General features: G+C 41.9%; 1 protein-coding gene across 3 annotated transcripts in view; it reads left to right on the forward strand.

Moving 5' to 3' along the window:
• The first annotated feature begins 987 nt into the window (after window positions 1–987).
• LOC105938174 (metal transporter CNNM4) overlaps window positions 988–26,414 on the forward strand; it is a 60,169-nt gene continuing 34,742 nt past the window's right edge. For all 3 annotated transcript variants that reach the window (XM_021307191.2, XM_036144392.1, XM_012879819.3), the window contains exons 1-3: window positions 988–2,383; window positions 22,208–22,351; window positions 22,529–22,663. In XM_021307191.2, coding sequence (XP_021162866.2) covers window positions 988–2,383; window positions 22,208–22,351; window positions 22,529–22,663 — 1,675 coding nt within the window. The remainder of the gene's footprint in view (window positions 2,384–22,207; window positions 22,352–22,528; window positions 22,664–26,414) is intronic.

Genomic DNA, 26,414 nt, shown 5'->3' on the forward strand with positions numbered 1-26,414 from the left:
AAAGATCAGCACATCTTGGACAAAGCCTAACCTTCTTGGTTGCCATTCTGACTCTTCGAATATGAAATAAAGTTATGTTTCGATCATTTACAAACTTATTTTGTATCTGCTTAGACAAAAGAGTTATCGTCATTTTGTGTTCTTCTTAATGTAAACACACTTGGCTTTGAGAGTCCAATAAATAATATGAGATAACCAAAAGCTATTTATTTTGTTAGAGTTTTTTAGTTGGCCCACACGGAATGAGAACCAAAATAAATGGTGGGAAAATGCGGCACTTTGGAAGTTAATACAACCAATTTCTACCCATTTGTTTTATTCAGACTGTCTTTAAATTGCATGGCATGATCAAACTACGAAAAGCAATTGCTTAAAAATCTGAGTAGGAAATGGTTTGTTTTCACACAGCTAATAAAACAAAATGGAGAAAGTGGGCATAATTTGGGGGACACACAAACTGGTCAAGGGGGAAATATTGCCACTGGAGGCAATAAAAAGTCTTCAGAAAATACTAGAGTTAAATCATATGTTAGACCATATTTCATTTTTTTAAGAAAAAAAAACACCACTACCACTTTTTTCTATACTCTGTTTGTATTTTTTTATTTAAATACAAATTTTTCTATTTTTGTATGGACCTACTTGTGTCTTTAACAAATTGTACACCAATAATAATAATAATAATAATAATAATAATAATAATAATAATAATAATAATAGTAATAATAACGCAATGGGAAAGGGGCTAAATGTTTTTACCAGTAGTGGAAAAGATTTTAGCCCAGCGGCTCAGGTCCAACTGGGCTACCTTAAAAATAAAAACAGTCGTTCCACTTTAAAAAAGTTTGAGCTCAGGGGGCTCGGTCCAAAGGTTCGCGTGACGTGGCGTCCGCCGATTGGCTGCGCCGGGCCATGCTAACTAGGGGGCGGGGTCCAGGAAACGAGTAGTTGACGTCAGTTCGGCCGTTGGCATAGATAGAAACAAACATGGCGACAGACTCGAGTGGACTGGGCTTCCCTCTGACTTTATTCGTGTTTTTCTGCGTGTTCGCGGGCCGAGAGGCCGAGCCGGCGGTGCCGGAGTCCAGGGGCGTGACGCGGATACTCGGCATGCGGCTGGATCTGAGCGACAGGCCGGTGGAGATCCCCAAGACGGGGGTTATCCAGGTGACCGAGGGCAGCAACATCCTCTTCAGGTTCTACGGGCTCCACCTGTTCCCCAAGAGCTCGGAGCTCATCAGGTTCGTGAGCAACAAGGACGACGACGAGCCGGGCGCCGTCGACGGCCCGTTCAACGGCACGTGCCTGGAACCGGCCGAGGGCATCTCGGTGAAGGGTCACATGCAGGTGAGCAACCAGAACACCACGGGACTCCTCAACGTCACCGTCAAGCAGCTGCGCAAGAGCGAAGCGCACAAGGTGTTCTGGCTGTGCGTGCTGGACCGGCAGGAGCAGCGCTGGTCGCTGCTGGACGAGCGGGACGGCCGGCTGCTGGTGGTGGAGGTGGAGAAGTCGCTGCTGCCCACCTGGCTGCAGGTGATCCTCATCATCTGCCTGCTGGTGCTGTCGGGCATGTTCAGCGGACTCAACCTGGGGCTGATGGCGCTCGACCCCATGGAGCTGCGCATCGTGCAGAGCTGCGGCACCGACAAGGAGAGGAAGTACGCGCGCAAGATCGAGCCCATCCGCCGCAAGGGCAACTACCTGCTGTGCTCGCTGCTGCTCGGCAACGTGCTGGTCAACACCACGCTCACCATCCTCCTGGACGACCTCACCAAGTCCGGCCTGGGCGCCGTCATCGCCTCCACCGTGGGCATCGTCATCTTCGGCGAGATCGTGCCCCAGGCGCTGTGCTCGCGCCACGGCCTGGCGGTGGGCGCCAACACCATCGTGCTGACCAAGCTCTTCATGCTGCTCACCTTCCCGCTGTCCTGGCCAATCAGCAAGCTGCTGGACTGCGTGCTGGGCCAGGAGATCGGCACCGTGTACAACCGGGAGAAGCTGGTGGAGATGCTGAAGGTGACGGAGCCCTACAACGACCTGGTGAAGGAGGAGCTCAACATGATCCAGGGCGCGCTGGAGCTCAGGACCAAGACGGTGGAGGACGTGATGACGCCGCTGGACAACTGCTTCACCATCGGCAGCGACGCCGTGCTGGACTTCAACACCATGTCCGAGATCATGGAGAGCGGCTACACCCGCATCCCCGTCTACGAGGGCGAGCGCTCCAACATCGTGGACATCCTCTTCGTCAAGGACCTGGCCTTCGTGGACCCGGACGACTGCACCACCCTGAAGACCATCACCAAGTTCTACAGCCGCCCCGTCCACTTCGTCTTCCACGACACCAAGCTGGACGCCATGCTGGAGGAGTTCAAGAAAGGTGGGTGGAGGTCTGCTCTCTGCTGCTATCTACACAACCCCCCCCCCCCCCCCAGTCTGCTGGGCGACCAGCTGGGAGGTGGAGGAACCAGGCTGGAGAACCTCTAGAACCTCTAGAGACGGAACACAACGTTCTGAGCAGGGCAAATAAACGCCTCTGGTTAGATCTCCGCAGGGTTAAAGAAATCAGGCTTTTATCTTCTTGGTCCTCGATCAAAGGCCAGCTACTGAAAAGTCGTTCTAGTTTATTAATCTAAACTATTAATTGTTGGAACGTTTCAGTCTATAAACGCGTCTCCACCAACACCAGAACATCACTTTCATCTGCTTTGTTTTAGGTTCAGTAAAAATCAGATAAAGGCTAAAGACGTCGGTTGATGCATCGACAGGGAGGATCTAAACTGATCTTCAGTTTAACGCACTACTGCATCCTCTATGCTGTCTTTATCAATAAAATAAAATTAAAATAGGAAATTAGGAAGTCAGACCACAGAGAAAAATACGGCATCACGGCTTTTTGGGTCAGATCCAACAGATTAGCTTCACGTTATGAAAGAGGAGAATTCTGGTTGTGATTGAAAAGTGTCAGAACTAATGATGCGGCTCATGGGGGATGTCCGTCAGGCGTCCATGCTGGTCACAATGTTATGCCTGATGATAACGCTGGACCTTCATATTCCAGCCTAACGTTCTAAAGTGGTCCAGATCAACAGGTGAACTGGAGTAAAAATGTTTCTTCTGGGCTGCTTTGGTTTTCTCACTCATTATCAAACTAGTTTAAAAGCTGCACCTGATTAAAGATTAAAGGAACGGGTGAACAAAGCGTGATCTAGAGCAGAACAGGAACCATGGAGCAGAGACGATTATCTTTTATCACCACATGGCAGCTAGCAGCTCTCTGGCTCACAGGTTAGCACTCCTGTCTCGTTTAACAGCAAGAAGGTCCCGGGTTCGAGTCCTTTGCATTTTCTCCCTGTGTCTGCCTAGGCTTCCTCCTGGGCTGGACGATAATTCAATAACTATATACATCGATCCATAAACGGATATCGATTATAGAAAAAAAAGGGTCAGTAAAAAGTTTAATAGAATAACAGTTTCCTTCCTTCTGTTTTCTAGCCCTGTAGGTTAATATTTAGTCATTACATCCTCCCAACCAATCACAACGCAGACCCAGAGGCCAAGCTCCGCCCCCTTTAGCAAGTTCATTTTAAAATTGTGCAGTTTTGGTACTAAAATTAACAGCTTTTTGTGTGTCTGTATCTAAAAATAGGTCGCTAAGCAACAGCATAAAATGGCCAGGGCTGCACTTAAAATATCTGTTTTAAATTTGTTGATAATAATCTATATCAATCAATATGATTTCTAGTTTATTGATCTGCTTTTTCCCATCTCGTCCTGCCCTGGCGAGCTCACAAGCTAATCTACGAGACTTCGTTCTCTGTACCTTTTACGGATAATGAAAACAAAAGCATCTTATCTTGTTGGATGGGGAAAAAATTCAATATTTCATATATTTACCCAAATAAATTGGGACAAACGTTGCCTTTGTGACAGACAAAGCATCTTAAGAAACAATATGAAGTTGGTTGTTTTGTGTTTTGTCTGGATACACAACATGTTTTACGTTTTTATCTGAATGAAGAAAAGATTGATGTTAATAATTTAGCAAATAAATAAAAATATTCCTCATAACGAGGGGATGGAGCAAAGAAAACCTTGAAAAGAAACTATTACAACAAAGTGTGGTTTGTTGGACGTGACAGAAGCTGCTCAGCTGCTCCTAATCTCTGCAGAAGCATTGAGAGTCAGACAGACTTCACCAGCAGTGCTTTGGGTTCCCTCCAGCGGAGCAGCAGCTTCTGGTTGGTGGCAGGAACGTCTGATGGTCTGATGGTCTGATGGTCTGAGGCAGCCTGAGACAGCCTGAAGCCTGAAGGCTGCAGGCTGCAGGTCCCGGGTTTGAGTCCTCTCCTGAAGCCTGCAGCCTGAAGCCTTTAGACCTGCAGCCTTTAGCCTTCAGCTGACTTAGACGACCACAGGAAGCCGTAGCCGACCAGCGGCGGGTTTCATCGTCCTTCCTCCAAAGCGGCGCTAGTGTAAAGCGGCTGTTTGCTGTCTCTACTGAGCTGTTTAGCGATTGGACAGAGAGGATTAGCAAACAGAGGGTCTGTTTGAAATAGAAACAGTAATTAGTGGAAAAAAAATCTGTTTTTCACCTAAAGCTGTGTGTGAAGCCGCGGCTCGCTCTGCTGCGCTCGGCTGCAGGCTGCTAGCAGGCTGGCAGATTTCACAGGTTTGTCTTTCCGTACATCCAACCTGAACATTTGCACCAAACCAGTTTGGTCTCTGTGTGACGCCTATAAACTTCCCAGGAGGCACAGAGGCTCTAATTAGTTCCTCTCTGGTTCTTCTCACGCTGTGGCTTCACCAGTTAACAAGTTCACCCCAGCAGACCCGTCTGGGTCTTCATCACGTGTCCTGCTGTGTTCTCTTATTGTGGCGTCTCTAATTAACTGCTATAAATCAGGTCCATCATGGCGGCGGTGGCCATGCATGGGTCCTGGGCGACATTTGGCCAAAAGAAAAGTTTCTGCAGCTCCTCTGAGAGGGTCGGGCCAGGAAGGTGGGAGGCTTCGCCAGGCGGCAGGATCTCCATGTAAACACGCATTAATCACGCCGCCGTAGTGAGAATACACGGTCGCTTCATGTGGATTTAAGGGGGATAAAACTCCCAATGCCACACTTTTAGGAAAATCTGGGATTTAGGAGTATCCTACGTAACGTTCTCCTGTTGGTCAGTGCTTTGAATAAACTCAATCATTTGATGTTAGCATATTTTATAAAAGGATGGATTTATGAGATATTATTGCCAGGCTGGCAGATCAAAGGTTTGGTTTTGCTGACTGTCAACAGAGAGATGACTTCATCATGGTGGATATATTGATTTAGCGCTTAAAATTAGTAACTTTGTTAATGAATTACTGGGATTAAAGGTTAGATTATTAAACTGAGCATTGCATCAATCTGAAGACGTATTGGTGGTGTCAGACCAAACATTTATCTGACTCATTAACCTTTTTAACTGTCTGGAGCCGGACATTAGGAAAAGGTTTGATTGGTGATGTTGGTCACCTCAGTTTCTCCACCTTAAATTTCAGAGCTGAGACACAGAAAGACAAAAAAGCTCAGAAGCTCACATTGATCCAGGAATCCTTTCTATGTTAGATGGTAATAGAGGATGATCTGTTTTCCCTGGATGATGTCACAGCTAGCAGAACGCCAGACCAGGTGTACCTTCTATGAAGATTTTTTTTTTTACACAGAACACAACATGAAATGACAACAAACAATGCAGATTGGAGAGCAGTAGGAGAACTCAGCAGAGAGAGAGAAATAGACCCTGATGTCCTCCAGCAGCCTAAGCCTATAGCAGCATAACTATAGAGGTAGCTCAGGGTAACATGAGCTACTCTGACTAGAAGCTTTGTCACAAAGGAAAGTTTTAAGATTAGTCTTAAAAGTAGACGGGGTGTCTGCCTCACGGACCAAAACTGGGAGTTGGTTCCACAGGAGAGGAGCCTGATAGCTAAAGGATCTGCCTCCCATTCTACTTTACAAGTTCCTAGACTTCCTTTGACTTTGGAAAGTGCCCTGAGATGATATGTATCATGAAATTAAATTTAATTGAGTTGAATAGCCTGCAAATATTGCTTCCACACAGTCGTTTAGTTGCAGTATTGCACTCGCCTAAATTGCAATTATGATCGTATTTTTTCTGTTCTAGTAAACGTGCTCATCAGCTAGCAATGTTGGTAGAAGATTATCACGGTGTGGTAATCAGAAGTACAAATTACCACAGTTTCACGGTATAATATCAGTTAGATGAAATTTCCACTAGCAATGTACAACATGTCTTAATTAGGTTTATTAAAATCTGAAAAGCAACGACTGTTCCCACTGCAGCTAAAATAATACAACACACTGATGGTTACACATTCTTTTAAATGGCTGGTAGATGTAACAGACGTGTTAGATTATGTTTTGCTTTTGAAACATTACCAAATACACATTATTGAATAAACACTCACTAAATTTAATAGAGTTTTATTTTTTGTGGATGTCATACTTTTAGCATTTTAAAACTAACATTTTCAGATCTAAGTATGCCTTGGCGCCAGTAACAGGAATATACCTGAAGGCTATTAAAAAAAGAATCCCCTATATAGCTGTAGACGGATGTTATTGTCTGGTTTAACGTGAGGAGAGCCGGGCTTAAGACGGAGCTTTGTTGTGCAACAGGTGGGGGTGGGGCAGCGTGTTATTCTGCCTCTTACAGTAGCTGTGTCACTTGCCGCCATCTTGTTTTCTGGTATCTCGGTGGTAGCAGACGGCAGAGCGGTGTTTATGTCTGCCGGCCGTGCCCGGTGCAAAGTTCTGTCCTTATTGTCCTTTTTATGGTCGTTCTACATGATTTAAATCAAGTTTAAAGTGAACTACTCAGTTGATCAGTCAGTAAATGGAGAACTTTCATGCTTGTTTTAACTCAAAGACCGAGACTTTGGGATGGGAGTGAGACTTTATGCAGCTCACAGACAGTTGAAGTTATTTCTTCAAGCTTTTACTTTCTTAGCAGCGATCTCATCCACTTCCTGCTAGTCAGCGTACAGCAGGGGGTCCAAAGTGCGCTCTCGTTTTGTCCGCCCCCCCCCCACTACTACTCCACAATGATGTGGCCCACCAGCACTGATGGCTGATGCATGTGGAGACTTTTGTTTTATATTAAAACAGGATAGAAGTGTTAGACAAGTTAGAATCTTCTAACAACTGAAAATGTGAGACACAACACAAATATTTATCTTTTAATAACCACTATTTTCTCTTTAATTTTATAGTAAAAAACTTTTATTCAGTTGCAGACTTTGGTGCACCAAAATGTGCCTTTAATTCAGCTGTTAAAAGGAAAGACTGAAACAAAGTCCTGTTTCTACTGCTGGGAATGGACCTTTTGTTTTAATCCAGAATAAACCAATTTGCAAACTGGATGACCGTCTTTTAAAGGTTGAGAGGCTATAAAACAAATATCACAATATAATATGTGGGTCATTTGTTTTTGTTATATTTTTTGGCCTACTTGACATAAAGTCTGGCCGCCCCTGCTGGCATACATCAAACTTATCTCAGCTGCTAATAGATCTCAGATTGAGATAAATCAGCTTTTTGTTTTCGTTTCTGTTCAGCGTGCCTCGTGTCATTAAGCCTCTGAACAGAACATCAGCCCCTGACTTTAAATGAGTTTGAGATCATTTTGCAGAACCGTACTGAGAACCTCACACCAGAGATGCTGCAGAATATCATCCGTATCACAGTGGATAACCCCCCCCCCCCCCCCCTCTGCTCCGGCTCTGACCCGTTGGTTACCAGCATGAAGGCATCCAGCAGCCTCACTCCTCACGCTGCCTCCTCACACTTCAGCGCCTCCTCACAGTCGCATCTCCTCCAGGAGGCTCAGGTTTGCAGTCTGGACCCCTTAAACACGCCGTGTTTGGATTTTTCCTCGCGTTTCGTTCCCATCTGGAGCGACGCAGAACGGAGAGTTTCACAGATTCTCTGATTCTCTGCTCACAGGAAGTTATAAGAGTAAACCTGAAACAAATGCAGTAAAAAAAAGTGTGTGGGGGGGGGGGGGGGCGACTGATTTTTAAGAATAATTGACTCTCCTTTGTGCCTCTGCTTTTTATCCTGACGACCCGTGAGGTTTATGGATGCTGGACATCAGGCGTGAATTTATAAAATCCACAGCGACAAGCGAAGCGTGAAGTTTGTGGAATGAACTCTGTCAACAGACGGCCGCCTGCTGCAGCCCAGGCACTGACTTATACTGCTGCTGCATTTAAGCTTCTGTTTGATAAAGCCTCATTAACTTGATCTGGCTAAATCCTGTTAATTGTGTTGAATGAGGACATTTTCTTTTACTTTTTTGTTGCCATTTTTCAGTTGTTTGCTGTGATTCCCACTGTATGGATGAGTGGCTGAGCTGGTTTAGCAGAAGACTAAACACTTTTTTTTACCTGTTAACCTTAGTAAGTAAGAGTTTAGTAAGTAAGAGTAAGACGTTAGAGGCTACAGCTGCACAAACATTAGCCGTTAGCGCGTCTGGCAGCTACGCTTCTGTCTGCTTCAACCTGCACAGAGAAACTCTTCTTAGCTTTGGCGATCATCTAATCTGTCTATTCTCATACGTCTGTCGAAGACATTTATCACTATTGTTTTGGTGCCCAGCTCTAAGTTAACTAAGAAGAAGAAAAATCTTAATTTACATACATTTTATTAGGACTTGTCAGTGAATATCATCAGTAATTTGTGTTTTTTTTACTTTTTTTTTATTCTAAACTCACATCCTTCCAGCTGCGCACACAATCCTCCACCAACACGCAGATCAGTAGACTAATTAGAATTAGGTGCCTTGCCCAGGGGCAGGATGAAGCTGAAATCAAACCCCTAATCTTCTGATTGGAGGACGACTGCACATCCCAAACAACTATTTCCTGATGTGGGACTTTTCTTCTGAGTAAATGTACTTAAGTTAAAGAATAGCCTCTTCTAAAATGTTCAATTCAAAATCAAATCAAATCAAAGAGGGATTTGTTTTAACACTTTTCACACATATTTACCATGACAGCCAAGTTTTAGCTGCATCAGCTAATTTATAATTATAACCTACTGAAAGGAAAGATAAAAAAAATGCATTTTTTCTATCTTCAGTTAAATGTTATGAAAACAAACCCAAAAAGAAAAGAGCAAATATAGAAGAGAAGCTCCAAGTATTCATTCACAACATGCAAAGCTTGTTTTTTTTTTTTTTGCTCTTCATTATTATCAGAATTATAAATGGTGTGACGTATAAAAGGTTGCTCTCCTGTTAAAAAGAAATCGTTTTTGCATTGAATCCGTACAGCTGGATAATAATTTCAGATGCATAAACAGACGCAGACCTCAGTGGCGTGTTCTGGCATGTTCACCTGCATGACGTTGGCGTTTTGTGACGTCATACGGTGACACATACTGACAGGCACTCCTCGCAGAATAAATAACACAAAGTGCACAGACACACAGGACAGGGCATTTTAATGTCCGCTCCTTTCTCTGTAGTCAGTTTAACGTTTTAATTTAGCATAAATATTGTTGCAGTTTTTAAGAATCAGGCCTGTGTGGTCATTTTTCTTCATGAGGAGTCTCTGCACCGTGGAAGCATTCAATGACCGGCAAGTCGCCCCAAATAACCAATAATTTACAATAACCAACAATCAAATAACCCAAATAACCAATAATTTTACATCTACACGGTCAACATCTTTGTTCATGAAAGCGTTGGTAGAGAAATCACTGGATCATTTATATTTCGCTTATTTACAGCAGAAGAGGGGGTGAACATGCAGTCTTAATAGGACTGGACGATAATTCAATGTACAGTGCAGATGACTCTCTCTGTGGCTCTACGGTTCCCCAGGAGTGAATGCTGCTTGTCGGGACTTTGATGCAATCAACTGGTTCCCTTATATAGGACATTTTTGACCAATCTGTATAATCTGACCCAATCTGTATAATATGATTGAACTTGACTTTGTAAAGTGCCTTGAGATGACATGTTTCATGATTTGGCGCTATATAAATAAAATTGAATTGAATTGAAATTCAATAACGATATATATGAACCAATATAGACCTATTTCGATAATAGAAAAAAAAGGTTAAAAAAAATGCTAAATAGAAGAACAGCCATGTAGGTTAATATTATAGTCATTATATCCTCCCAACCAATCACAACGCAGACCCAGGAACGCTCCGTCACCAAGCTCCGCCCCCTTCATAGAGTTCAAAGAGCTTTTTCTTTAAAAAAAACCTGCAGCTTTGGTCAAAATTAGTTTGAATTCATTGTTTGTGTGTTCTGTATCTAAAAATAAGTTGCTAAGCAACAGCATAAAACGGCCAAGCCTGCACTTAAAATATATGTCTTGAATTTGTTGATAATTATCGATATTGATCAATATGATTTTCTATTCTATTAATATGCTTGTTTTTCTGTGTCGCCCAGCCCTAAGCCTTAATGCCCGCTAACTTTCTCTTTGAGCTTCCCCCCCCCCCGCGCCCCCCATCCTTTGTTTTGTTGCACATTAAATACAACTCAGCCCCATATTTCCCCCATAATTAACTGACAGTTAGTTCCTTGTCCTGATGTGTTTGGTTGGGTTGTGGACAGACTGCAGAGCGTTTCTCTGATGTGCGTCCTGCACCTCCTGCACCTCCTGCACCTCCACAGGCTACCAGCAGGGCTTTGTCAATCTCGGTTTTTGCATTTATTGTTTAACATTTTTCTGATGTGTCTTAAAAAGTCAGAGCATGTCATTTCCCCAGTTTCTGTCCATCATCATAGATTTATTTGTTGGGTTTGAAGTTGTAAGGCGACAAAATGAATATATTTTTTCTCTCCGTTTTACAAGAAAATCTTAAATGACTGCATATTGAGCAATCTTCTGCAGAGTGACGCTGCAATACTGTTGACTTGTGGTTTAGCTTTATATCTGCTAAGCTGATGGAAATGCATTGTTCTAGCAGGAGCTGCTATAGGTACTAAGTGATTAAGCTTTCGAGGGGCAGGGCCATGTTTAACTCGTTGCTTCCTCATCCTGGCAGCAGTCAGGGCTTCCTGGTCCTTTTTTTTAAATAAGGATAAATATTATGTCTCCCTCATGCAGCGGTCATTTAGGATCCCCTTTGCTCTTTTCAAACGAATAAAATAAACGAAAACTGTTTATGCTGTGGTCATAATTCCTAACTGCAGAGCGACTTGTGTTCTGCAATGAAGCCGCTTCAGCACATCCAACTGAAATAATTGGGTCACCTGCAGGCTAAAGAAGAAATTCAGGCACTGGTGGACTTGTGTTGGACCAGGGATGCGTGTAAAAGCTGCAGAACGGCTGCTGCGCTGCTGCGGGCGGTTTTCTGGCCACAGGTATTTTGTTTGTCCTAGAAGGCCTTTCAGGTGTTGTGCAAAGACGGCGCCCACGCAGAGACACACCCTGGTTAATTCACTGTCACTTTTGTCTGACGGCGTTCCTCACATGAATGTCAGCATTTCACGTGAGGAACATAAAACCTTTGTTGTCGATGTAGGTGTGAGCGCAACCTAAGCCGTACAGAGGGACAATTTTAGTCATTTAAGATCAAATATGGTGATATTTCACTGTATTCACCCATATTTTTTACATTGGGAGAAATAATTATTTTCTCCATAATGAATTCTGCCTCCTAAAGATGGATTTTGTTCCCACTTTTCAATAACATGCTGACAGATTTCCTAGTTTACATTTTCGTCTCTATTACAGCTAAACTGCCAAAAAATTACAGATTCCTTTTGAAAGAAAACTCAACCGTTCCAAAATTAGTAGAAGCTCAACTAATTATTTCCCCTGTTATATGTTCCTGCTTTCAGGCTGTACCACACATTTCCTTTCAGTTGTCAGAAATTCTTTCTTAAAAGTACATTTACTACAGCTATTCAATTTTTTTAATTGTTTTGAAATACTGAAATGTTTAAGCTGAATTAAAATAATCAGGCCACTTCCTCATCTTTTATTACATTATTCCTTATATAGTTGAATACTAGGAGCTGGGGGTGGGCTTTAAATTATATCATGATATTTTCTGGTTATGTTGTGATAACGATAAAAGTGATGATAAAAGACTTTTTACAGCTTCTTGCAGTTTTTTTGTTCAGGTTACTGTGTGTCTGTGACTGCATGTCAACTATAGCCAGAAAAGCACAAATACTGTCCTTAAAAACATTTAAAAACTTTAGATTAAAACAAAATTCAAAATGGTTTTCATCAGGACATTGGTTACATATAAAAGTGTGATTTTTTTATTTTTTTTTTTTATTACCTAACTGCGCACAGTAACTGAGTTTAATTATATAATAACAATCCTGACTGCATAGGCAGGTTTTTTTTTTTTTTTCAGACACCACTAGTTTATCGTTATCAACATAAATCCAAATTCTTATAATGATAATGAATTTTTCCCGCCATCAATAAAACGATACGATAAGGGCCCAGCCCTACTTGGAGCGCTTTTGTGAAAAATTATCCAACGACGTACATTTATTAAAGACGTTCTGTTAACCTAACTGGATCCTTTTGGATCAGCCTTTAATTACCGGCCCAGCTCGAGTTTTGCTGTTCAGGCATTATTTTCTGAAACTTCCTCTGTTTTTTCTTTAGTTTTTTTTGTTCTTTTAGGACTTCTCTGTTTTCTTGTCGTCAGTTGCTGAACTTGCAGCAGCAGTGAGTTGCAGAACCTTATTAAGATGAGTTTGTTGCGTTTGTGCACGAGTCTGGATGGCGTGCCGCAATAATGTTAGTCAGCATGAAGACAGAGCAACACTGCTGCATATTCATTTTAATCACTCATTACCTTTTCCATGCGCTCCTCTGCGATTTATCTATTGTATGTCAAATTACAATTTAAAATGGTTAGTTTTGCCAGAATAGCTGAAAGTTAGCAACTGCTTTCCCAATTTATAAGTCTTTGAAAACAAAACATTTGATTTGCTCTCCAAAAATCTGCTGTGCTAAAATGATTCAGGTAAATGCTAAAAATAGTAAGTAGTACTTTTTTTTATTTTTTTGCCAGAAAGCAGCTGTAATCCTGGTGTTTTCTGTAGCAGGACTAAACTATAATTAAAAATCACCAGTATAAAATAAAGGTAACTGAAGAAGTATTGCTGTGAGTAAAACAAAAGGAATGCATTTATATCGCTTGCATTAAAGGCAGCCATCAAGCAAACTCCACTTTTTTTAGCCCTTAAAAACATCCTGTTGTGTGCTTGAAGTTTCTAATAGTGCAGAAAATGTGACTGTAGTCTGTCCAGGAGCTGCAGAGATATCTTTTCTTTCTGGGTCCTGTTTAGTTTTCTCTCTTACGTTTTTTTTTTTTTACTATTACACCACAGTATTGGCCGTGGAGCTGCTAAACCAGATCATGGACTTCCAGCTTACCAATTTTCAGCATTTTTATTTCTCAGAGCGATGTTGTAGTCCAAGCTAACTGATGCTAAAGCTACAAGTAGATCAGTTAAATTGTTTGATTGTTCATTACGCCGACCTCCAACATACAATAAAAAGGGCCAAACCGGGTGGAGTGAACTGTGACCTGGATGGATGGGGGGGGGGCAGTCAGAGTTTGAAGTGTTTACTTTAGATTTAAAGAGACGGCAGCAAAACGAGTTGATCTCAGACGGACCTCAGAACAGGAGTAACTGTGGCGCAACGACAGCGAGGAATCCAGACCAAATGTTGCAGTTCCCTGTTATATGGACCACATCTGAATGATTTAAAGGTGAAAAGGAAGGAATAAAAGCTTGATATGTCCCCTTTTAAATAAAATGACGTTAAACAACGGTTACCACACACTCTGGCCATGTGGCGCTCAGTGTCTTTGATTATTTCCTGAATGGCTCACCAAAATAAAACACCCTCTAAGGTTCACTCAACTTCAGAGTTTAGCTGAACAGTTTTTTTTAAACTACAGCAGAGAAATTATCACAAGTTTCAGCGCTGAGGCCCCCCCCCCCCCCACCCTGGACGACAACACAACACGTGATATTATCTGAAGAAAGAACATGTGGTAATGGAGATGTTATCTGTTTTAGGACATGTGAATCCTTCTGCGTGCGTCTTAAGATTCTAACTAAGTATGTTGCAGTAATCAATCACTTTATCAGTTGACCCATTTGTTACGTTAAAGGATATGACCATCTTTGATGGTGACATGATTAGAAAAGGCTGACGATCGTCAGATTGTCTGCAGAGCACATTCTGTCTGCTGCAGCTCTATACGCCAAAACATTGTTGTTTCCTCTTCTAAACTATCTCTGTTCCCATGAGGCACCACTGCAGCTTCCCCAGTCCAGCTTCAGGAAATCCTAGAAGACATCCTGAGAACACGGCCCCACGCTGCCACCTTCACCATCCTCAACGTCACTGTGTCTGCCGTGGATCATTTCTGCTTCCCAGGAACCCACCCCCCCCCCCCCCCCCCCAGAAGAGCGGCTGGTCATCTTCTCCACGGCCATGAATCAGGCTGTCCTGTGTCCATCCATCACCCAGTGGTTTAGCTCATCCTCTAACAGGATCAGGACCAACGGCTGGGAGTGGAGAGAGGATCATGGGGGCTTCCCTCCATCCAGGACTGCTGGTCTAGGTTCAGGTTCAGGGCAGCGAACATCTCAACAGAGTGACCAGATCGATACTATGCTTATTTGCAGCGATCTAAGCATGTAGAAATAAATTAATATCAATATGAGATATGTCTGATAAAATGTTCAATGATCCCACTGAACGCTGATCTAGAACCACAAGTTATTCTGGGGATATAGAATCAACCTCTCACAGCCAAACTAAGCAAGGTTGGTATTAGAGCTGATATACATTAAAAGGTCTAAAGATACAGTCTAAATTCAGTTTTGCCCCTGGTCCTTGTTTGAAATAGGTAAACAAAACACTACTCAATAATTATCGATATCGACTGATATAAAAGGCTTAAATCGTGATACATTTTCCAGCCACATCGCACAGACCTAGCGCATATTAATATTTGCAAAAAAAGTCTTATTTTCCTTTTTTTATATTATTTGATTATTATTATTTTTCCTATTTTATATTTCTACAAAATGTATTCACTGAGAGCAAAAAGGAGCCGGAGTAAAATTCCTTGTGTTATGGTGCTGAATTAAAGTCGATTCTGATCTACCTGGAGTTTTGCTCCCAGGCTTATTTTTAATTTTTTAAGCTTATAAATCCTTTGTGCAGCATTGTTAACTGAGATTAAGGGAAGCAGTTTGACTTCATGGCTTAGCGTTTTCTTCCTCTGCAGACCGATACAACAGCAAGATCCCCATTATTTAGTTTCTACCCTGTAATCACTTTGTTTTTCTGCTGCCGTCCAAAACTCCTCCACTTTTTGGTACCAACTGGCCTTATAACCTTCACACTTGAAGAGATGTTTTTTTATTTTCATGTTTTCCACCTCAAACGGTTTTCCAACACCAGCGCATTTGCTTTGATTCTCATTCTTTTTGCTGGAGCTGTAGAGAAGCAGAACACAGCGTGAACTTTAGCATTTTAGCCGCCTCTGCAGCAGAAGCTGTTGAGGATGTAGGCGTGAAAATCAGTGAGGTGGTTTGTAATCCGTCATTTATTTGGCGGGATCACAGCAGAGCTCCAGTTTTAACTGGAAAAACGGGTTCAAAGCGCTGGGCGAGCCTTTTCTACCTCAGTGTGTTGCTGCGTTGCTGCGTTGCTGCAGGAGAGCAACAGGAGCGTTTGCCCCACAGTGTAGCTTTGTTTCTTCCCCTCAGCACGCCTGCTGAAGCCGGTGGCCGCTGCTGCTGATGTTTTTAGGTCTGTGGGGCAGAACGCGTGAGGCATTCCTCTCCTATCATGACGCATCGCTCTGCCCCTCATGGCTTTGTGGCGGATGTTTTGTGTCAACACACCGGCTGGCTTACTGGCTGGTGATGGAACAGCCAGAGGGCAGAGAAACTTAGCTGGAAGGTCAGATCACCTGCGGTGAATATCTCTGGGCGTCTGCAGAGCAATGCTTTGCTGTCCCAGAGGAAACATGAAGCTGCTTCACAATATTGCTGCTGCACAAAGACAACTATTCACTGACTCTGGCTTTGCAGTGAAAGCTTGTATTGTTCACTTGCTGGTGAACGTAGTGGAAGTGCTGGGAGAGAAAAAAGAGAAGCTGTAGCTCAGAGGAGTTTACCATTTCTGACAAAGGTCAGTTTGCTTCTCACTTCCTGTTTTCGTAAATTCTGCTCCCCCCCCCCTGTTTTTCTAGGATAGTCTTGATACTTCCTAAAAGAAGGCTAGGGAGTATCAAGATGCGTAGAAGGGATTACCGAGAAAATTGTATATTCTTGACTCTCCCTAAAAGAAGGGTAAAAAGTTCAGTCTACATGATTGTTGTTGTTAAAGTCTTTTAGAAAGGCTTTAACAGCCTGCAAATAAATACAGTGTGTAAGAGGAGTATCATCAAGTTAAAGCTACAATTTTTAACTCCTCCTGACCAGTAGGTGGCGCACCTGCCAGCTCTCGTTCCAGCCCTCAGTGGTAATGTTTACCAGATCAGAATCAGAATCAAGTTTAATCGCCAAGTAGGTTTGCACTTACAAGGAATTTGACTTGGTGTTGATGGTGCAGACAAAAAATAAGAATACAGTAAAATAAGAAGTAAAAGGATGTATAGACAGAAGCTGTATACACTCAGCAAACTGTGCCTTAATGTAACGCAGAAGCTTGTAAGTCCTGAACGGGGGGGAGAGGCAGGGTCCAGTTTCACGGCGGCTCTTGGCCTTGTTCATAAGGCCGGCAGCAGATGGTTGCCAGGTCCTTTTGTTAGCATTAGCAAACATTTAACTCAACTGTCCAGAAGGAAAACAGCAACTTCCTCGTGGCTTCCTTAAATCGGCACCAACGCTCAAAAACTTGACCGATGTTCGTCCTCGTTTTGCTTCTTTTTTTGTCCGCTTCAGTCTGGGAAACGTAACGCAGGGAAGAAGTGCTTTCTCAGCGCTATCACAGAGCTACTACGATCTGGCAACGCCTGAACTCCGCCTCACTTCAACCCACTATTCCTATTGGTGCAGAAACCTTTGGCGTTAACGCTGGCATCGTAACCAGAAGGAAGTATTTATGTATTTTGGACCCCTCTGAAATTATTAAACAGTTATTTATATACTATGTAATGATTTTTCAGTAAAATTAAAATTTTTATTCTGCACTACTCTGGACATTCTGTGGCTGTATTATTTTTGAAGAATTCACCATTTTAATGAGAAATTTGTAGCTGGGACCTTTTAGAACAGTTAGATTGAAATCAGAGATATTGTATTTCTCGGACTTTAAGACGCACTTAAAATCCTTAAATTTTCTCACAAATTGACGGTGCGGTTTATCTATGATCACTGTTGTGCTTACTGACTGTTTTATGTGGTAGAATGCGCTCATAAATCTGTTAAAATGTGTAAGTACGACTTTGGTTAGCAATGAAGCTGCTCCGCTCAATGGATATTAGGAGCATTACGCTGTGTCACAACCTGAGGACCCCTGAGCTGTCTACCAGACTGCCTGACTGTAATGTCTAAACTAGAAGTGCATTCATGTAAAGCAGCCTGGAGTATGCGCTAGCAACAATAAACCTAGTAAGTTAATTCAATATAAAAGTTATAATGTGCTTTATGGTCCAAAAAATACAGTAATTGAAATGGGTGTAATATCACAACTGCTCTGTTGCAATTTCCTAAATTTAGTCAATTTATGCTCTTCGTGTTACTATATTATTGGTCATTTACATTGATTTTACATTGATTTTAAGTATCCTTGATGCTTAGACTTTATGCATATGTCTAGCATATGAGATGCCAAAAGTAATATAGAGCGGTATGGGAATAAAATAAACAATTAAATATGGGTTAACTGACTGCAATACTATCGCGTTTGCATGTTTTGTAGATATGGTGCTGCCTTCCTGGACAGATAAATGTTTTGATAAATTTACAGGATTATTCAGCAGGGGTGCAACGATGCAATTGTCCACATAGATAATTTTCTTGAGTAAGTTCAGCAGCACTAAAAGCAGTATCTCTTTTTTACTTGATATTGCAGATTGTTTATGAAAGATGGGAATTTATGCAGATATCGTTGTCACTCTGCTGTCATGACACTCTAAAGTTAAAGCCAGCTGTGTGTATTTCTGTTTGTGGCTGAGGTGACAGTGGTGCACCGTTCTGTTCATCTGCATCATGTTTTGTGATAAATAAATATGTCTGAAGATCTGCAGATGCACAGGAAGCCTTCTCAGGTGTGTGTGTTGTAATGTGTGTGTGTGTGTGTGTGTTACTGTGTGTGTGTGTGTTGTAATGTGTGTGCGCTCCAAAGAGTGGATAGACTCTCCAGTGACTCCACTAAGTGGGGGCGTGTCCCCCGGGGTTCTCCTTCCTCTGAAATATTGACTCAGCGCTGCACACAAACACTAACACACAACCTTTTCCATTACATTATGTCTCTGTTTTAGTTGCTACAGGGATTTTTATTTTATTTTTTTCTGTGGGATGAACAAAAATGGGTTAATGAATGTTCCCTGGGGGCTTTGTCTCTGTGGGACGCTGTTATATTCTTTCTATCATTCCCTGATGTCAGAAACAAGGATCTGCTGTGCAGAAGTATGCCTAAAGGTCCAACACATCCTGGGGAATTTGATCAAAAAGCTATTGTTTGATACTATTTATCTTATACTATTAGAGATTCATTCAAATTTTGTGGCCGATTTCTGAACTAAGGCTTTTCTAAAGCTTTGACCTGCTGGCTCAGATTTTACCATTTTATAAGAACTATAATTTAAGCAAATGTTTCTATTCTTCCAGTGTTTTATTGGTCAAAAATGGATTTATGTACAGGTGCTGTTCATGTAATTAGAATATCAGGATTTTTCTTCTTCAGTAATTCCATTCAAAAAGTGAAACTTGTACATTTTATATAAATACTGAAATAATGACTATAAAATCCACCGACATCAGTCCTCAGCTGTTCTCCTGGATCTAGCCTATCAACAATGGGATTTTTAAACCTTACCTCACAGCCTGAAGCTCCCTGTGGTTTTTAATAATATTTGTATCACTAATCACTCGCGCTTCCTCAGTCTCTCCAAGTTTTATTGCCTCCACTGCCTCTTTATTTATGTACTATCAGTCTCCTGATAAGATATTATTTAACATGTCTAATATAATGTCAAACATGTTAAACAGCCGGTATGATTAGGTGTCCTCGTCACACTGACGTTACTTTTTTAAGAAAACAAAGTCACTCCTGCTGCTGTTGTTTAAGCCTTTTCTCTGGTGGTGGCATTTTGCTGAGGGATTAAAAAACAATTGGAGGATGCTGACATTACTTGGGGACACTGATAAAGTTAGCAGTTAAATTATGGACCGGTGCCCATCCCATAATTACAATGATTTAACTCAAGAGATATGGCTTCTAAATATAAATGTCACCTGAGCACCAGACGTTATAAACCAGCCATGTTTACGACAACATGCCCTACAGGGCGTTTTACCTCATTATGAGATCTCTGATGAGAATGTAGCTGATAGCGCAGCCCTCCCACGTCTGTCCCGCTCCCCAAACACTCAGAGCATTTCAGTTTCCCCTGACTTCACCTTTGAACCACTTCAGTAACAATGACAACAGCTAACTGTTTTCTATCAGTAAGCACTTCCACACTGAAGAGTGGTGTTGCCAGTGGCAGCCAGATAACTCTTAAACTAAAGCTATCTCGTTATAAAGCTTAACTCTTAATGTCCGCCAAACTGGGTTTCTCAGTAACAAATGGAGCACTGACATGAACCAAAACATTAACCGTTCATCTGACTGAATTATGTCTGGATTTAAGCCTCGACCGCCCAGCCAGCCGACAGCTAGCGATACGAGCTAGCTGTTAGCACATCAGGGACAGACGTCTCTGAAAACGATGTGCTAGCAGCTAGCGATACGAGCTAGCTGTTAGCACATCAGGGACAGACGTCTCTGAAAACGATGTGCTAGCAGCTAGCGATACGAGCTAGCTGTTAGCACATCAGGGACAGACGTCTCTGAAAACGATGTGCTAACAGCTAGCGATACGAGCTAGCTGTTAGCACATCAGGGACAGACGTCTCTGAAAACAATGTGCTAACAGCTAGCGATACGAGCTAGCTGTTTTTAGTGAACTGAGCAAATATTTGAGTTTTACATAGGTACATTCTTCTTAAAAGTTAATTTTGTGTCACTGGAAATGTAATGCATCACGCTTTGAAACACCGGACCTATCCTGGAAATCTGGGGAAAAGAAGGAAGCGTTTGGTGGAGCCTTTGAATTTGGACAGCCTTTGTCGCCTCGCTGTGATGTAATCAGCTTGTATATAATCTGGAGGATGAAACTATCAGGCAGATTATGAGGAGCCAGCCATGAATCAGAATTTGAGCCCTAATCAAACATCTCTGATCAGAGGGTGCCTTCCAGGTTTCTCTAGAGATGTCCAAGCTGAACACGGCTGACGCGTTGTCTCTTGTCATCATATACTGAGCGGGGCTGTAAAGCCATCCTGCAGGGAAACGGATTCCTCAAAGTCCATGAAGTCTATTTATGTATGAAACGAGGCGAGGTCACGGCTGAGAATGTGCGGCGCATGTTTGCGTGACGCTGCAGCGGCGCTCAGTTTGTGGGGACGCGCTGGCTGACATCAAGGACACGCATCAGAAGCACTTTGGGCCTTTGGTCTTTGTCTAATTGCTGGTCATATGAGCTCTTTGTAAATCCCACTACTGCTGCTTTTATTTTGGACACAAAGACAGGTGTCGGACCTCTGTGGGTCACTCAGTCCACCGCTTCCCTCTTCGTCATGACTCCAGCTGACACGAGAACTGCTTGAAATGTTGCATCGTCATTTAATCTCATATGTTTATGTAACGTAGGAATGTGTTTTATCCCAGCGGTAAATTCAGGATGTTCTCCATCCAGAGAACAGGCCACTCCATAGTCTCCGTGTCGTAAATTATTCAGAGCTTTACCGGGACGGAGGCGGCGCCGCAGCCGGCTGCCATCTGCTCTGGGAAAAGGTTGTGCCTCAGCGTTGTGTTGTACAGTAACCGGCCTGGCCAAAGCTCAGACCCCCCCCCCCCCCGCCTGCAACAACCAGTACACCTTAACGGGCTATTTACTAGACCCCGCCCTGACTGTATCAGCCAGTACATCGGCTGTTGGATATCACTACTGGTATCAGAATCACGGGACTCTGGCTTTTTTTTTTTTATTTTAGCAAAAAGAAGACACCCAGATCACATCTGAGATTTGCATGATGTTTGATTTTAGTGTTAAATAGCGAGAAAATAAACTGCAAGTTATATTTAATGTGACCTGAACAGCTAAAAGAGGATTGACCCAGTGCTGTAATCATATTTAATGCTGATTTATTACATATATGATCTCTTTATCTAATTCTTGCATTTAATCTAAGAATCAGAGCTTTCTTTCAGACAACAGTAGTAACAAAATGTGCGGATCGGTTCCCCACTGTGGTTTATCGTCTCCCGCTGTGATTCCCTCAGGACACATTAGCGTTTTACACAGACCTGTAATCATTCTGGTGCGGTTAATTAATAGTCAGTGTTAAAACATTGATAATAACTCATTAAATAGGTTTTGAATCCAAATGCATCTTGAATTGCGGCACTTAAATATGACACTTTCTTTAACAAAATGTTTAAAAATGCAAATACGTTCGAGCACAACCAGAAAATGACCCAAAACACAAATTCACACGACTGTTTGCAAAGTTTTTTTCCATCAATGCTTAAAAAACAGTAGCCCCATGTAGTGCCTGTTAAGATGGTGTCTTATTGAATTTAAAGCTTTCCTTTATATTTGTTGTTGCTTTTCTGTTTATCCATAAAATATTGAAGTCTTTTCATTGACCAGCACTAATGTTGTTACCAGATTATCAGTTGCATGCCGTTGTTTCTCTGCTGCACGGCATCTACAGTGACACAGAAAGCTTTTCATTAAGGTGAAAGTCAAAGGGATTAATTAATTAAAGATATTACAATAACAGTTGAACTAAAATAATATGCATTGCTCTCTGTTTTGCAGCCAAATGTTTGTCCTCATTTGATTTCTGTCGGGTAAAATTTCAGGGAATCTTACGGATTAAGCTCTGTGTTTCCTCCAGGGAAGTCCCACCTGGCCATTGTCCAGAAGGTGAACAACGAGGGGGAGGGAGATCCCTTCTACGAGGTTTTGGGCTTGGTCACTCTTGAAGACGTCATCGAGGAAATAATTAAATCAGAGATTCTGGATGAATCAGACCAATACAGTAAGTCTTTGTTTTCAACATTACTTAACTTTTTAATTTATTTGCCAAATGGCTATTCACTCATATGTAGGAATATTAACCACGCCTGTGTTGATCTTTAACCTTTCAGACGCTTATTCTGAACTCTGTTAATCTGAATAATGAATAAGTTTCTCTGCTGTCTGCATCACTTCTCAGCTGACAATCGCACCAGGATAAAAGTGGCGCCCAACAAGAACAAGAGGGACTTTTCTGCCTTCAAAAACGAGAGCGAATCGAAGGTGAAGATCTCCCCTCAGCTGCTGCTGGCTGCTCATCGCTTCCTGGCTACAGGTGAGGAAACTTTACTCCAGCTGACACGCCAGTCCTCCATCGCTAACTGTCCCTGTGTTACAGCACATGCTAGAAAATTAATTCCTCTTTTACTGCAGGATGCAATTCTCACACAGAAAGTTTGAGAAAAATACAACTTTCATTTGATTCCACTTAGTAAGTATTAATAAAAAAAAATGCTTTATCCTGTTATTTATAACAAAATTGCTGACCGTAGTTGGGCTGGATGATAATTCAATAACTATATACATCGATCGATAAACGGATATCGATGATAGAAAAAAGGGTCAATAAAAAGTTCAATAGAATAACAGTTTTCCTTCCTTTTGCATTCTAGTTATATAGATTAATATTACAGTCATTACATCCTCTTAACCAATCACAGCGCAGACCCAGGAAGCTCCACCCCCTTCAAAGAGTTCAGAGAACATGCATTCTTTTTTTCTTTTTTAGAAACTTGCAGTTTTGGTAAAAAGTTGGTAGAATAAAGAGTTGAGTTTAAATTCAGTGTTTGTGTGTCTGTATCTAAAAATAGGTTGCTAAGCAACAGCATAAAAGGACCAGGGCTGCACTTAAAATATATGTTTTGAATTAGTTGGTAATTATCGATATCAATCAATATGATTTCTATTTTATCGATATGTTTTTTTTTTTTCTATATTGTCCAACCCTAGACTATAGTTTTATTGGCATCTTGAACAATTTTTATAAAATGTATGTATTTTTTTTGCCTCTGTTATTAAAATAAATTCTCACAGCCACTCTTCAAAACAGGAAAGACGAGAGAACATTATGTTGGGGTGAACCAAATGCGTTTTGATCTTAATTTGTCGGGAAAGGGGAATAAGAAAGTAGTGACTGAAACAAACACACATGCTTCAGACTGCTGAACTGCTGAAGCAACAAATGGACTCTGTACCACATGCATTACGTTTCCACTGACACAAAATAAAGTTGTCTAAGTCTAAACTTGCTGAAATGTACAGCCTGTGACCAAAACCAGGCGGGACGGGGACTGAAGTTTTATTTGCCACTGCAACCAGAAAGCAGGAAGGTGAGCTCCTCAAAACTCTCTCTTTGTCTGGCAGAACGCTGCCAGCTAGTCTCCATATCAGCGATTATAGACCGCTTGTTACTCCTACCGTCACAGAACTTAAATGTTTACAGTTCACTAAACGCTCCTTCAGCTTTATGTGGAGCCGCCTGCGCTGATGAGGTGAAACTAAGACCGAGCTTTTGACCAACAAACACTCAGGTGTGTCTGCGTAAGGAAAGCAGCTCATGCCTGGTATTTGACAGGTGGAGGATCTGAGACGCTCTTCTAGACGCCCTGGGAACCTCGTTAGAGCTCCTAGCTCTTATCGATTCTTCTTAGAATCAAGAATCAAAAGTTTTTATTATCATTATGGAACCATAATGAAGTCTTGATGAGACGCCGGCTCAGAATTCACACATGACACACAGTATCAGCACATTTTAGCTGTGAAACGGGTGGTTTCTGCCAAAAATGGGTCATAATTTTATCTTTAACTCTGGTAATGAGCCAAAATAACACAGCAATGGTTTCTCAGAAAAAGATATTCCTCTCCTGTGGCCCTCCCAGTGGCGGTACCTCAGTTCTGTAGAGGCGCTGCGTGCTGAGCTGGAGAGAAGGGAGATAATAAAAGTACCGCTCAAAGACCAGTGAGCTCCACCCTGTGCAATGTTAGAGAAGACTTGTCCTGTTGGCAAAATAAGACATGACAAAGTTATCCTTTAATGTTGGGTTTTATTTCCCCCACTGGATAAAACTACTTTATCTACAAGTTAGATTTTTCTAAAGGTTTCTAATGTGAGCTATTACTGCAGAACACAAAAGCAATTTATCTGAGGAATTTTGACACACCTTTCTCAGGTGTGCCTCGTCGTGTGCAGAGCGCCGTACACAAAGCAGATGCTAATCTGGCTGTAAAGTGTATTTTTAAACCAGAGAACCCTTTTTATAGCCAGGTGGTCATTAATGGATGCACCGTCCCTCTGCCTGTGTGACAGACACACACGTCTGAAGACATTCACACTTAAAGGAAGACGTTATGCTTGTACCAAACTCTTGGCATGGCATGACCTAGCACTTCCTCCCCATGCGTTTGTGCATAACGTTGGTGTCATGTGACCTCGTTACAGATTTTAACCTCAAGATTGTTTCGTTACGACGGCACCAGATTTTTCAGCAGTTTCTGCTTTAACAGAGCGGCAAACTTTGGGTTTTTCCTCGTTCTTTTTCACGGCAACAACCTCCACCCAGCTCATTTAACGATGCGTCCGCTCTGTGGCAACAATAATATGACGTTTGGTGGCTGCGTGTGTCATGTTTGGGTCATGTGTTTCCAGACTGAGTCAAACTGGTGATTATTCTGTGGTCTAATGCTGATTAAAGATGCTTTACGCTTTTATTATGAGAGGACAAAGGCATAAACTAATTCCAGAAGTCTAATATTTAAATGCTGTCTGTGTTTTTTGTAGTTATATGAATTTGTAGGGCGGGTGGAGCTGAGTTAATATATTATCCAGAATGAGGAGAGGTTGTTTGAATAAGCGTCATCAGCCATACCTTCGCTGGCGGTGCGTATAGCTCAGGCCTCTGTTTGCTCCGTCTTTGTTCCTGAGCTGGGCGCAGACCGCCCTTATGGCTGAACACGCATTGCAACAGTCTGCCGGTTGAGAAATCTGAGTAAACCGAATTCCTGCCTTCTAGAAAGGACCCTGCAAATAACATATAAGGCAAACAAATGTGTGTAAAGGCAGATGGATGGGAAGTGATTGTCATTATGTCATTTTCTTTTTCAGAATAAACCAGTTGTCAGCTATTTGAAACTTTAGGATTCATAGAAATGTTAAATATTTCTATATTTATTGCACACAGTGGCTAAAAATATCTAGAAAATGTTTGCTTCCTGAAAAAGAAGAGAAACCATAACTTAGCCAAAAAACAGGAGCAAAAAACTAATAAATCTATCACATAAAATAAGAACTAAATCAAATCTTTTAAAGCAAAAGTTACTGTTTACCGTCCCCTAAACCTTTAAGTCTCTGCTAAACCTGTAGATTTATATTAAAGATAATATGAAAGGCTAAAACCGCAGCTTTCTGTTGAGCCGACTGTGTGTGAAAGCAGTGAATAGACTAGATTTCAAAGTTTTTTAGTTTTTATGCTGCTCCACGTATGAAAGTGAGATGTTGTTGCCTTAAGAGTTTTAAAACCATAAAGTGTCACGCTGTGCAAGGCTGATATTTTAAGATCCTAATAATATTCATGCTGCATTGCAAGGTTTGAAATAAAATAAAGGTCGGACTTTATGATGCAGCAGAGCGGTGTCAGAAGTTATCAGTCCAGCTGGGTGAGAGTCTCACGCTCTGATCATCTTTTAGAAACCTCTGTTTGGTATAATTGCTGATTTTTAGCAGAATATTAGTGCTTATTTAGCGGTTTTGTAACACAAGCATTACAGGCTCGTATCAGCGGGTTAATTGCTGGGCTATCTGCTCGCTTCCAGCCTGCAGCCGGCTGATGAGAGGACCTTCTGGGCATCCTGTCAGCTCACTGCAAGAAGGGAACTAGAATTAAGTAAAATCTTCTTGAAATGAGTGAATTTGCCCTTAATTTGAGCAGCTAAATAACATGATCTGCCAATGAAATGAGATTTCTTGCACTTAAAATGAGAACAATTTATCTCTATCTTATAATTTCATGTGCAGTTGATCTAAATATCTT

The sequence above is a fragment of the Fundulus heteroclitus genome, chromosome 12, assembly GCF_011125445.2.
Source record: "Fundulus heteroclitus isolate FHET01 chromosome 12, MU-UCD_Fhet_4.1, whole genome shotgun sequence".
Classification (NCBI taxonomy): domain Eukaryota; kingdom Metazoa; phylum Chordata; class Actinopteri; order Cyprinodontiformes; family Fundulidae; genus Fundulus; species Fundulus heteroclitus.